Below are 14,825 nucleotides of genomic sequence, written 5' to 3'. Positions count from 1 at the left end.
ACAGGCGATTTTAAAAATCCTTTCTCTACAAAACATCAGACAAAGTGCTCATCAAATGTCACTTGAACCCAAACGAAGGTCACGGGATCTTTGTTTCCCCCATTCAATCCAAAACTCGATTATTTCGATTTTTAGCACAGGAAACCAACAAAAAAACAAACCAATTATATCTGAAGTTTCCAATTATCACAGTTTGGGGATTTTTGCAAAGCAAAAAAACGATCAGAGAAACTAGCAATCAAATTTGAGTTGGTGTACTAATCAATTAAAGCTGAGGTCAAGAAAAAATGCTTTTTGTGTCAGACTCCTGCCATCCCTGCTGGCTCTGTTTTCAGCGCTACAAAATCCAACCACCAATAGCCCTTCTGTTTTTGTTTGTTTGTTTGTTTGTTTATTGCCTTTTCTGAATTTCAGTAATGACATCACCACAGCCCCACCTTGAAATTAGATCAAACCACAGCTACACGGTCCTGATATACAACAGACAATCTTACTTTTGTAGTGTTGAGCTCTGACGCTTGCACATATTTCTCCTGTTTTACACAGTGAATCTGTTAGTAAGTAAACAAATTCTAAAATAACCAAACTTTTGCAGGCCTGTATTTTTTCTTCGCTCTGTTGTCCAGCACTTCATTAGCCATCTACATGGGCCTCACATGTGAAAAACATCTATTTATAATTACTATATTGTTACTTTATTTTCTTATGACACACTAAAAAACAAATGTAAACTTCTGTGTAAAAACATGTTTTTTGACTGGTATCAGAAATGAAAGCAAAGGGGAGGCAGTTAAGATAATGATTTACTGTAATTTGGTGGGAAACTAAAATGCTGCCTGTCATATTAATAACATGAAAACATTTAAAATGACATTTATGCTGTATGTTTTAACTTTTATCTTCTATTTTTATCATTGTGTATATTTCCAGTTTTTATCTGTTGTACAGTGTCCTTGGGTGCTTTGAAAGGCGCTATTTAAATAAAATGTATTATTATTATTATTATTATTATGCAATGCTTTGTTTTTTTGTTTTTGTTTTTAAATGAAACGTTAGAACTCAAACATGTTTTCAGACATTTCTCACCCGCCTTCACTCTGATGTTAAGTATATGATAAAGTATTGCACAGTGTTCCAATAAATTGCCAAATTTACACTTTACTTTGAGGCTTGGTTTGTGTTGCTTTCTTCCTTGCCATCATTTTCTCACCGCTCTCACCTACATCCTTCGCTCCACACCTTTTATCGGCTCCACCTGGATGATTTTAGTGTCTCCGTTTTCATCTTTTCAAGCTGCTGAAGGTAAGTGCAGCTCTGGGTGTTTCTGACATTACTGCTCGCCTCGGGCCACCGAGCATGACAATTTATTACTCTGAAATGAACGCTCGTCTATCGAACAGGTTTAAAGCACCAAGTTGAGCAAAAAGACAATTTTCCATAAAAGCGGTTCGCTTCTCATTTGCTAAGAATGCTCAGTGCAATAAAGTTTATAGCCGGTTTAAACGGCGTCGATCAGCGTGCGCTTACCTAGAGGCAGTTTTAGAAATGATGGAACTTCTCGCAGGTAGCGAACAGTGATGATGACCTCATCTCCCGCAGTACGCAAGAGGTGAACCTGGCGGGAGCGAGAGAGATTGATACAGATAGCGAGGGGGAGAGATTGCGAGTGATACAGCGAGATAAAACTTAATCTCATATAAATGAAACAAGCCACATTCATGTCAAGCTGTATGCTGCCTGAGCAAATGAAATGTAGCGGGAGATGAGTGAGGAATATTAAATCAGAAGTTAAAGCCTGGCTGAAGTGGTTCCACTTGAATCATCAAAAGGCAGATTTGGAAGGCCGGCTTTTCGCTCGTGACAGGCGGTGGCAAAGTGACAGCTGACACGACAAAGTAATTACGCTCTGAATGTCTCATTATCTGATGTGTAAGTGACATGTTCTCAGAGATGCAGTCACAGCAAACATATGTTTAATGCGATGAAATCTGTTTCTTCCATGCAGCTGATGAAATAAATGAAAAATTTGAGCAAATGAGACGCATGAACGAAAAGCGCAAGGTCACTTGTGCATGCCCTCGATGCATATCTGCCATCCTCTCCTGCATTATATGCTAACCCTTTTACTTGAGCCCAAGCATCTGTCAGCGCCGACAGTGTGACAGGCTGCTATTAAATGTGCTGGATTTCGTTCTGAACAGAAACTGCTCATTATATGTTTTGACGCTCTGGAGGTGAATGTAGAGAACAGCTGTATGAGGCTGCACGAGGAAAAAGATATGGCAGACAGGAAGAGCGTGCGTGTGCGTGGGTGAGATGGAGGGATGGTCGCAAACAGCAGAGGGGATATTTAACAAAAGGAAGATGCTGTTTCAGAGGGAAACTGATCAAAATGAAAAGAAAGAAATTGTGAATGTAGAAGAAAGGGGGTGGGGGGGGGAACACCGCATACTGGCACCCTCACTTCCTGTGCAGGCTTTGATAATAATCGACTCTTTTTCAGGCTTTTCAATTTGTCACAGTGTAAACGAAAAGAAAAACAGCCTCCTGCCAAGATGACAACTCAGATTGTTGAGGCGCACCTCCCTGTTGATAAACAGCGGGATTTGGTGTTACACCTGGAGGATGGATGGAAGAGTAATGGGCAGATGGAGCAGGGTATTGGCTTTTTGCAAGAGTCAAATACAAAAATACTCACAACTTCCTCGTGAGTACAGTGCTCTACATTAATGCCATTGACCTAAAGAAACAAACAGAGATGAAACACAAACATTTAGTTTAACATAAGACTATTAAGGACTTGTATTCTCACTAACAGGGTCAGAGGTGTCACAGGCCTCCATCTCTAGAATATGACTCGCAGGGTGATGTGCTGTTTAGTCACCTCGGTGTAGTTCTGGACAGGCCTACCAGGTCCAGAATAACAGCTCCTGCACTAAAGTGATTAATATTTATGTATGAAGAACATTTTCATAATCCAAACTAATTATGTGTTTTGGGAGTTTCTTGAGTTATGACCAAAAAATGTTTTGCAAGGTTACGGTGACTTTCAGCTCTCACACAGCTCCGTATTTATGATGCGAGTCTCCCATACCAGCACATCCACAGATGCTCTATTAGATTGAGATCTGGTGACTGGAGTCCATTTGAGTACATTCACTGGCATCAGCCTGAATCGTACATGCAAGGCAGGATGGATCCATGCTTTCATGTTTTTCCAGAGATCTATTGTCCAGTTTTTGTGAGCCAGTCCAGTGAGGACTGCCAGTGCGGTCTTCTGTTGCTGTAGCCCATCTGCTTCAAGGCTGGAGATGTTGAGCATTGATGTTGAGGTGATCTTCTGCTTGGTTATAACAAGTGCTTGTTTGAGTTACTGTTACCTTCCTATCAGCTTAAAGCAGTCTTGTCATTCTCCTCTGACCTCAACAAGGAGTGTTCTCTCTCTCTCTCAGCGTCTAAAGGTGTACCTAACAAAGTGGCCAGTGAGTGTATAGTTGACCCCAAAACACAATGCCTTGAGCTACAGAGGCAAAATAATATGAAGTGAAAATAAGATCAAATAAGATGCTAAATCATTATAAAGAGAATAAAAGCAGATGGAAATTATCTCCAAGACAGGAAAAAAAGAAAAACACCAATCATCACCAAACAGAATTCCTACAAATATCAATATATTTAACGTAAAATGCAAAACTGCAAGTACAAATACAAAAAACTGCAACAAGACGGGAAAAGACACAGAGACACAGTGTTAAAGTTTATAAAAGTCTGTCATAATCTGCTGCAATTTGGAGAAACAACCTTTATATATAAATATATATCTTTTTATTCAGCTTTTTTCCCCATTTATTTATTTTTAAATCTAAGCTAAACTCATTTCACAGATTATCTCCCCTAAAAACAGTCGTCCAGCCTGAGCCTCCCCATGACTCCCAAAGTTTACGCACCAGCCCCTAATTTGTTCGTCTCCTGCCATCCAGGCAAACAGATGCAATATTCTACAATGTGACACTTCAAATAAGCCACTGCAAATACATATGAAACAGCGGTGAGAGATGGAAGCAGTGGCAGTTCTATTCATATTATTATTCGTAATCATTTTCAATATGAATATTGCTTTGCTGTCCGTTGAACCTACTTGATATTCCAGATAAACAGCAGATCCAATAAAGCTGCCAGACGGATTCAAATTAACTTATTAAAAAGATTAAATGAATAGCATTACTAAACACTAGACACTAATGACTACCACTCTAAGGACCATCAGCTATTATTCATTGGTGATATTTTTTTAAATATAGAAACACATACATTGAGTGATTCCTGTAGCAATGATGTGTTTTGTTTTTTAAATCACATGCTGAATGATTCATTTGAAAAACATCATATAGCTCAAAAGATTCAGCTACCATTCCTTCAAATTAATAACCGTTAAAATGTGAGCGAAATTGAGATGCAAAGAGCCGCCCCGCTGGGTCGTGACCCCAACCAGCATCCAAGCAAATAAGTCAGAAACTGATACTGACCTGCAACACTGCGTCCCCGACGAACAGCTTCCCCGTCTGATCGGCTGCAGAGCGTCAATCGTCGAGTGTCAGAGGTTAATGAAAACATTATGAAATAATTGCTCATTTCATACACGGTAATGTGGTGGAAATGGCAATCAGTGTCCCCCCCAACCGTCTAATCTCAGACAACATCCTACAGCTCACAGAAAGAACACAGGAAGGCATGAAATTCGAAACTAATCAGGAAATAAACTCATTTGCAGCAGCACAGGAGGAAACAATGAGAGCTGTGTTGTGAAAAGATTCGTAAAGCTGTGTGAAAAGGGCTCTTAACGTCCTCGGGATATCAAGACATGATTTTCTCGCATCAGAAAAAGTATTAGGAAGCGCGTGGGCAAAAAGAAAAATTACCGGGAAATGATTCGCTCACATGATGCTCTAATATGGCTTCACGCAGGGAAACTTGGAGGTCATCAATTCTTAAAATTTAACTGACAGACATGATTAAAGTATTTTCCATCTAGTTAACAGCATGATCATATTACTCTTCCAATCTGGCGATGGTTTACTTCTCCACAGCACTTCATGCTCACTTATCATCAATTAACTGCCCTATTGGACTGATGAGCTGTTGTGAGAGATTAGAACAGTTCATCTTTTACTTTGTGCCTCGCAGCAGGTGCACATAAATAAAAAATGTTTTCTTTCTGAGAGTTGCTGAGAATTCGATTGAAACGAAAGGAAAAAACCCGTCATGTCAAGTTTACTTTAACAACCTTTTAAAGCAATCAAAGAGCAGATGTTTGCGGTTTTTAGGGGGTGTTTCGTGCAGCTGGGTGCAGTAAACGGGGACAACGGGGTTTCCGGCAGAGCTTTCATTTTTTCTGATCACGGGGGGAAAGGGGAAAAAAGTCACTGAATACACAGAGAAAAAATAATTACGAAAATCCACAATCTTGACAACAAAAACAAAAATCCAATATTTATTTACATTTGCTAATCGCTTTCTCGGCACGGTGAGGCGGCAAGCATCGGCAGCTCTGCCTCTCACCTCTTTCTAAATAAAATTTTCAGTCCCATTTCCATTTTCACACCATTATAGCCAGACAAAAACACATGCAGCAACTGTGACCATCTCATCTGTGTTTTACCATCGCAGCCCGGCAGGCCACAGTTCTGGAACATCAGTTAAGAAATAGTTGTGTCCATATCAGCCAGTAATTTAGCTGTTTTTGTTATTTCGCTTACAGACACATGGAGGGTGGTTCATCTGACATGACAACAGAGGCTACGATAGACTTTTAGATTCAGGAAAAAGTTGCAGGAAACTTTGAAACGGCTTAATGCACTCCTATCATAGACTGTATAAAAACGTTGGATGCAGTGTCCTAATGAAGCAAAGCTGGTTCTGAGGCGCCTCAGATCTGCACGACCTTAGAGGTTGTTTACAAACAGAAGCCAGATTTTATACTCTGTGGGGAGAATGATCATGCTTCTCAGTGAACATATTCATAATAAGTTCATTATCTCATCAAGTCATCTTCAATACAACACTGCATTCACTTTTAAAGTTATGGTCCCATTTAGAGTAGTTTAGAAAATACAGTGTGATGGAGGCATGGCTGCCTTGTGATTGACAAAGTGCTACTGTATGGGCATGAAATGCATTTGACCTTTTTTGTCATCTTTTTTAAAACAAACAAAAAAACAAAAACAGCCAAAACAACAGCTTGAAGCTTCAAGAACAAGTTATGCATCCATCTTTTATATACAGTCTATGCACCATGTAAAAACTGTGCATACAATCAAAAAGCTGTGCAGTTGTCTCATACATGTTCTGTAACGTTTCCTAAATGTGTTGTAGATGACTTTCTGTGTGTCAGATTTCAAACTGATTATTCTCGTCTGTGTTTTACTTCTCTGACGTTCACATGTGAAAATGGCTTTATACGTACTGCAGTGCGTCCTGATAAATTAAAACTCAGTACAAACTCATGCTGTGCAGCTAATTTTTTAAGAATCAGATGGGGGTATTTTCCGCAACTATCCTGCCTCACATGGATCACACAGCAGGAAATAATCCACTTTGGGCACTTTGCACTACGGGAAATATCTACAGAGTGGTTTATGGCTGGGAATTATCTGAACTGAACAAGCAAAACCCAACATCACACACACTCAGGGCTTTGCATTCTTCCCATGCAGCTCTTTTGGTGAATTCCTAAAAACAAAAAAGTTCATCAAAAGCACTGCATGTGTAAAAACAGCTCAAGTATAAGGATGCTATCAAACTATAAGACTTTTTTAAATCTTACAGACAAATCTTGTCAATTTAAGTACCAATATAATAATAATTTATTATGTCTGTAATCACTTTGAACCGTGAAACTCAACGATGCACTGAAAACCATTTCCAAAGCCACATTAAAGTAGTGAGATGAAATGCTTTCTTACCTACTTGATCTTTAAAAATCTTTGAAATAACCACTGGCACGTTGTGCTCTGCACCTCCCTGAAAAGCAGGAGAGAAAGATGAGGATGTGCATTTCTGAGTATGGGTGGTAAAATTTGCTGCCAAAACAGCTTTTTCAAACAGCCATCTCTGCCACCCAAAGCCTTTCATTTCCACTGTAGTCTCAAAACTTATCTGCTTACTTTGATGCTTAAGCCCAGACCGCCGGTCGCTTGTCTTCGCAGTACAACAGTTCTGTGCTTTAGAAAGTGGGAGTTTCTTATTGGCAAAAGGATATTGTGAACATTGAAAAGTATGCTGGAGTTATGCGGCATGAATTACAAAAAGCGAGCCTGGAGGCCTCGGGTGCACTTACATTTACTTGGGATTCACTTCCACTCGTGCAAACCACATCCAGCTTCTGTATGGTTAATACCTCTTTGGTCAATTTCAGGCAGACATCATAGGTATTGTTGGTCTCCTCATTGTACAGCAAAGCAATTCCAGATTTTGTCTGTTGGAGTTGAGAAGAACATTGACATTTTGCCAAGCAGAGCAATTACGTAGACAATGAACATTTTAATCCTCTTTTCTCAACGTGCCATTTGTGCACCCCGTTCTACTAGTCTAGTTTTGGGTTAATTGGTTTTGCCTGACATTGTGAAACCTTAGTGTAAGGATTTTTTCTTTCAGTTCAGTGTTTCTACCTTATGAAACCAGAGATACACAAAAGTTCAGGCAGTTGTGCCAGAAAGTCTAACTTTGAGGACAGAAATGACAACAGTCAGCCAGATCAAAGAAGCACAGACGTTACAGTTCACGCTTTTTCTGTTTCTTTGTAGATGAAGAACCTTCAAGCATCTGAAAACTGAATGCAGTGCAGCTCAAATTTAACGCTCTTTCTGTTCAGTATCATTATCTGCAAATATCAACAGAAATAAAAGAAGCAGCCATCTCAAATTATTCACCTTTTTGATTAAGCAAAAGACTGTCAGACAATACCTTCTGTAACACTTCAAACGATACGGCTCATATGACGAGATTGAAAAATGGTAAAAAACTATGTTTATATCTCGAAACACAAACTACGTTTAGACCAAGATACTAGCAGCCAGGAAATATTAAAAAATAATTTTGGCCACTTTGGTTTAGTTTATGCTAACAACTTATAATTAATACTAACAAAATACAGATGAGGAGCCTAAATAAGTATTTTTGAAACAAGCAGAGGTTTTGACCCAATAATGGGTCAATAACTGGAATTAGTATACAGTTGGAAACATTTTGCCATTAAAAGAAACTAACTGTAAAATTCATCAGCTCGCTGTCTGGGTTTGACAAAAGCCATGTCTAATTCTGCACCAATCGTTCACCATTCATTCAGAAAATTCAGGCAGTCTGTTGATTTCCATCAAATGTTCAAAGGTCAAAGCTGGTCATGGCATGGACGGAAAAAACAAACAACAGGCAGGTGTCGACATTTTGATGTAGAATAAAGTGTTGCTTAACAAATTCAGAAATATTGAACAGAACAGGAAATTCAAAGTGAGCTGACGGCCCTGCAACGTCTGCATGTATACAAACTAGCATTTTTAAATGGAAACAACACCGTTACACTAGTTACATTTATGTGCATCTAAATTCTGTTTCATTTGTTGCATGGTGAACTTTACACGTTGGCCCGTTACAGTGACCTCACTTACCTGAATTACTGACCCTGTGATGCAAATTGTTACATTCCCCACATGGATCTGTTGGTACGGAAAGTAACAGAATACTAGATGGAGAAACTTGAGGAGGCTGTTTGGGTCGTTTGGAAATTATTTATTGCCACAATGTCAGAAACTATGCATAAATTGGCTTCTGGGAGAGCCAAAGACAACACAACAGCACCCCCAACACAAAACAAAACCCCTTCATCTAACAAACTTTAAACTTTGTCTAAAGAAAGGTGACAGTCCTGCGCTTCAACTCCCTAACAAACTAGTGGAACGAGAGAAAAAGGTGAATATCAAGAGAAACTCTCCTGGCAACTCTGACCACAGGAAACCTGTTGGGAAATGTAACACAAGACAATGACACAAAGGGAAAAATAAATTGACAAGCACAAAGAAGCAACATATGAATCTTCATCAGCAATGACATGAAAGGTGGAAACATCAGGAGCTGCTGGGAGGATCGACGTCCTCACAACTTTCATTTTGGAACTCTTTTTCAACCACAACTAGATATTGAGAATCTATCACAGCAGGGTTACTGAGCTTCAAAATGTTTGCTTGGCAAGCATTCAGAAAATACAGAAATAACATTTTGTGGCAGTAGATGGTGTAATTTCAGTTTTGAACCAAAATCAAACCCTTTAACAAAAAGCATCCATCCACACGCAGTTACTGAGACTAATGGAAGACAGTGTTTCAGCGCGGTAACATGTTTGCATGCCGATGCCAGAGTTCAGCTAGAAGCAATTTGGTACCTGTGCATTTAAACTAAAGTTAGTAATTATAACTAAGCTTAGCTTCAAACACACTAAAGCTTCAACAGCATTTTATAAACCCATAAAAACAGCCCCATCAGTCCATATACAAGTCAGTTCTGAAAACGGGATACTAGGGAATTGCTTTGGGTCTAACACCGTAAACGTTGGAATAAAGTGCACATTACCTGCAGTGACCGTCATTACTTCTCAAATAAGTTCAACTCCTCTACATCTTTCAGTGACACTGAGCGAATTCTTGGAAAATGAAGCTCTGTGCAGGAAAATTCTTATTCCAAACACATTCTAAGTATTAGGATGGGCGGCCAGTCATGGTGTAAGAATTAACTCAACATGTTTTTCATATTTGGAGAAACAAGAAAATCCTAGCAAATGCCCCAGAGAAGGGCCCAGACAGCATTGCGTTCTGATGAAAGCACCAACAATCTATATCATTTTGAAAATGGTACCACAGAGGGCTGAAATACATTGTTCCTGTAGGTCTAGTCATAACATTTCATAATCTGTGATGCAAGACATCATATAGACAAACGATTATGCCCCCTCTAAACCTCCTCCCCGCTCATATTGGTTGTTTGAAAGGCATTACTTCCCAAAGCTTCATCACAATTCAGCCAGGAGAGTCAATAAGATTGATGGATGATCTGGCATATAAACAAATGAAAAAACAATGGTCTACATTTGATGGAAAAACAATTGCCTGTTTTTGAAGTGACCTGACTGTGAAGTAAGAGTTTTCTACACACAAAGACTAAACGCAGTAACACAAACTACAGGGTGGGCCATTTATATGGATACACCGTAATAACATGGGAATGGTTGGTGATATTAAAGTCCTGTTTGTGGCACATTAGTATATGTGAGGGGGCAAACTCCTCAAGATGGCTGGTGACCGTGGTGGCCATTTAGAAGTCGGCCATCTTGGATACAACTTTTGTTTTTTTCAATAGGAAGAGGGCCATGTGACACATCAAACTTATTGGTAATGTCACAAGAAAAACAATGGTGTGCTTGGTTTCAACGTAACTTTATTCTTTCATGAGTTATTTATAAGTTTCTCTTTGTTCACAGCCATTGACATTTCGAAGAGGTTAACACGTGAGGAGCGGATCGAAATTGTGTTGATATCTGGTGAACGCAGTAACCGGGTCATTGCAGCAGATTTCAATGCAAGACACCCTACGAGACCACCCATCTCCCATGCTACAGTTAGCAAACTGCTTGCTAAGTTTCGTGAAAATGGTTCAGTGTTGGATTTGCCAAAATGTGGACGCAAGAAAACTGTCACTAATGAAGAAACATCAGTGGCTGTCCTAGCTTCATTCAGCAAGAGCCCACAGCGTAGCACTCGCCGTATGTCACTGGAGAGTGGCATTAGTCGAACATCCCTTCGGCGGATATTAGCTACTCACAAATGGCACCCTTACAAGCTCCAGCTACTGCAGCATCTCAACAAGGATGACCCAGATCGGTGCACAGAATTTGCAGAATGGGCAAAAAAAAAATTGGAACAGGACCCTCAGTTCACGCAGAAGATTTTGTTCAGTGATGAGGCAAACTTTTATGTAAATGGTGAAGTTAACAAACAAAACCACCGCTATTGGTCTGACACTAACCCACATTGGATGGATCCCTCCAAGACTGTTGGAACAACAAAAGTGATGGTTTGGTGTGGTATATGGGGTACAACGATAGTGGGTCCATTCTTCATCAATGGAAACCTCAAGGACACTGGATATTTGAAATTGCTACATGATAATGTGTTTCCCTCTTTATGCATTAAAGCTGACACGTTCCCTGAGTTTTTCCAGCAAGATGGTGCACCACCACATTATGGGCGCCAGGTCCGAGCATTCCTAGATGAACAGTTTCCTGGAAAGTGGATTGGTCATCGTGGGCCAGTTGAATGGCCCACGATTGAATGGCCCCCAAGGTCTCCCCCTTAGACTTTTGTCTTTGGGGTCATCTGAAGGCAATTGTCTATGGTGTGAAGATACGAGATGTGCAGCACCTGAAACTACGGATACTGGATGCCTGTGCTGGCATTTCTCCTGTGGCGTTGCTATCAGTGTGTGAGGAGTGGGAGAAGAGGGTTGCATTGACAATCCAACACAATGGGCAGTACATTGAACACATTTTATAAGAAACTTGTAAATAACTCATGAACGAATAAAGTTACGTTGAAACCAAGCACACCATTGTTTTTTTTATTGTGACATTACCAATACGTTTGATGTCACATGGCCCTCTTCCTATTGAAAAAAACAAAAGTTGTATCCAAGATGGCCGACTTCTAAATGGCCACCACGGTCACCAGCCATCTTGAGGAGTTTGCCCCCTCACATATACTAATGTGCCACAAACAGGACTTTAATATCACCAACCATTCCCATGTTATTACGGTGTATCCATATAAATGGCCCACCCTGTACTACAATGAGTCTCCGATCAAAAACGGCACATTTAAGGCTTCAATTGGCTCCCACATCAATGATGATCATAAGCAGAGAACTGGGAAAAGTGCCTTTAAATCAGCACCATATCATTTTTATGTCCTTTTTGACTTTGACCCATTAAAAAGTGAGACACAAATTAAATTCAAAATAGACACTGTGCTGCTGGATTGTTTTGCTGTGATGCCCAAATTCCTGTAGAGCATAACATTCACCTTTTCATAGATGATGCACTCTTAAGTGATCAGAGTGGGTAAAAAAAAGCTCACAATCACAATGTGAGTGGGGTCAACCAATTCTCTGCTGGGAGACTTGAGAATGAAGGTCGAGCTCAGTTGCCTCTAAGGAAGACGGAATATAAATGAAGGCTTTGCGAGAATATACGGCCACTGCAGCAGGAGAGCAGCGGCTACATTCAAAAGACACAAAAACAGTCTAAACGTTTAAAGCCGGCGTCGCTGCTGAAATGACAAAGGAAACCAGCTTCACCTCTTGCTTCTTTCTACTCTGTCACTGCCCACCCTCTCAGGCAGCTCCCTTTATGCAGCCCTTATTGTTTCTTGTTGAATGACAGCACTGTAAAACTCTAAATAATAACACTGTATAATAAACTGACAGAAAAAATGCATTTGGTCTTGTCAACTGCAGATCACACATGACATTCAAACATAAACAATTTCAACTCCATAAACTTTACATAATTGTTCTGAGGGCGCTGAGTCTCATAGGAACAAAGACGTCTAATATAGTTTTTATTTTGCTGCTGACATTACAGAAATGATGAAAAACTAGTTATTTTGCGCTTTAATATAGCAAAACACAAACTGTTAAATCAAAAGATTTACAAGTTTCCAAAATGAAAATCCAAACTTTAAATGGGGCTATAGCCGCTCTTCATTTTGAATGGCAGCTGTGTGCCGCTGAGCAAAGAGCCAAGCTACACTACAGAAGGAAGTTAAAGGATCAACTTCATGCTAATACGATGCATGTGATAGCCAGACAAGAACAATAACGATGAACAACCCGGAGCCTGTGCACATCACAGTTTCCACACACAGAAGGTGATTTATCTTTATAATATCCTGCATAAATTTAGAAGCATCGACGATCAAGTGTAGGCAGATGGCCCTTGCAGAGATGTGCAAAAGGAACTCTCAGTGCAATCACAATAAATGTGGAGACATCCACACAGGCGCTAAGAAAATAAGTAGAGTTCACAAATCAGAGATCATTTAGGTGAGTATAACTCATAAAAGGCACGCATGCATGCCACTCAAATAAAGAAGACTGCAGCTGAGTTCACTTTAGTGGAAAACAAGAACACAAAGATTGTGAAGTTTCAATGAATACAAACTTGGCCTTCAACCAATGAAAATACAGTTTGTTTTTCCCCACCTACTGGTGGTTTATTTTGTTTCTGAAACAAAGAAATCTCCTGTTTTTAAGTCTGTCAGCTCTTCAACAAGCTATCTTTGAACATACCAGATTACATCAGACCGTGCCGTTGGCAAATATCATATCAGTCAGCAGGGACGAAATCTGCAATATATCAGAGCGTCGGTTTGAGCAAACAGAACTCGGCATAGTGTGTAATTGTGTGGAAACTTCAGGGACAATAAATAAAGGAGTTTAAAGCTGAACACATGCAGCTGTGTGTACAAGGTTCACAACACATTCATGTGACAAATATCAATTTTCTTTTACAAGTCTATCTATGCACGATTTAAGAAACAGCTGCCAGAGAGTGCTTGTGCTTCAGCTGTAGATACAGGATCGAAACACAACAGGCTTCAGAGTTCAGGTATCAGGAAACAGCTGCCCAATCAATGTATGCTAATCACCATCTCAACATTATGTGTTAATGCACTGCAGCGCTTCTCAGAAGTGAAATTGAATATTTTTAGCTGAGGCTTAATTATCCTTTTATCACTCCAACCTGTTTACCAAATTAAAATCATCATGAAGAAAGAATTTAAATGGCACTGGTGAACTGCAGAGGTAGTAAATGTATTATCTGACATCTTCAGCACTAATAATTTGCACCGTGCAGCTTTCTTGCAGTGTACCATTGAAAGTTGAAATCCATTCTGACAGCTGACACAACCTCGACCCGCTGGTTTTATTTGCTCAGCGAGCGTTGACTGCTCAGAAAAAAGGAGCTATGCAAGCAACAGTCCATTTAGAACAGACAAAAAGGCTTCCAATGCTAATGGCCACAAGATAAAACTAAGGGTCCTTTTACATTATGCTAACTGACGCTTACTCATTGCTAATGTGTGTGCCCACTCAAGGTTAGGAATGAGTATCTGCCCCAAGTGGAGGAGTTCAAGAATCTCAGGGTCTTGTTCAGGAATGGAGGAGGAAGAGGGAGATTGACAGATCAGAGAAGTATCTGCAGTAACGGACGCTGTGCCAGTCTGTCATGTTCAAGAGAGCAGAGTATAAAAGCTAAACTGTCGGTTTACTGGTTGAGACCGCAGACGCAAGCAGCAGAAATTAGCTTTTTTCATAGGCTGGCTGAGCTCTCCCTTAAAAATAAAATGGGGTGGGCATCAGCTAGGTGACGTGTTTAGGGCCAGCTGGGAGGAGACCAGCAGGTATGTCAAGCTCCTTTTACATTATGGAGCCGCATACAGCCTACTTTGAACTGAAGGGAGCCAGACCAGTGAAACTTCTCTGTCTGTCGATTTAAAGAAACTTAACTACACGTTTAATCTGTGAGACATTTAAAACTGTTTAATGTGCCAGTTTTTATACATGATGATGAAATGTTGTTGTAATAAATGTAACAAATCTGTCAGGATGACTCTTTGAACTTAAATTGTAAGAAATAAATGTGCAAAATTACAGAAGCAGCTCTGGCATGTCATTGCAACAATGTTAATTGACAAAAAACGCTTTTTCTCTTACTCTGTAAT

At 39.9% G+C, this 14,825-nt stretch overlaps 1 protein-coding gene across 3 annotated transcripts in view; it reads right to left on the bottom strand.

The window, feature by feature from the left end:
• The window catches only part of sntg2 (syntrophin, gamma 2), a 105,244-nt gene that overhangs the window by 67,194 nt on the left and 23,225 nt on the right, over positions 1–14,825 (bottom strand). For 2 of the 3 annotated variants that reach the window (XM_082516160.1, XM_082516159.1), the window contains exons 2-7: positions 7,337–7,474; positions 7,164–7,220; positions 6,963–7,020; positions 4,527–4,570; positions 2,699–2,740; positions 1,528–1,615 (exon numbers count right to left, since the gene is read on the bottom strand). In XM_082516160.1, the coding sequence (XP_082372286.1) occupies positions 1,528–1,615; positions 2,699–2,740; positions 4,527–4,570; positions 6,963–7,020; positions 7,164–7,220; positions 7,337–7,474 (427 nt within the window). The remainder of the gene's footprint in view (positions 1–1,527; positions 1,616–2,698; positions 2,741–4,526; positions 4,571–6,962; positions 7,021–7,163; positions 7,221–7,336; positions 7,475–14,825) is intronic. The other variant, XM_082516161.1, reaches the window with a different exon arrangement.

Source organism: Aulonocara stuartgranti, assembly GCF_965226115.1.
Source record: "Aulonocara stuartgranti genome assembly, chromosome: 19".
Taxonomy (NCBI): domain Eukaryota; kingdom Metazoa; phylum Chordata; class Actinopteri; order Cichliformes; family Cichlidae; genus Aulonocara; species Aulonocara stuartgranti.
Note: the sequence above shows the minus strand (reverse complement) of the source record. Positions and strands in the feature narration are given on the sequence as shown.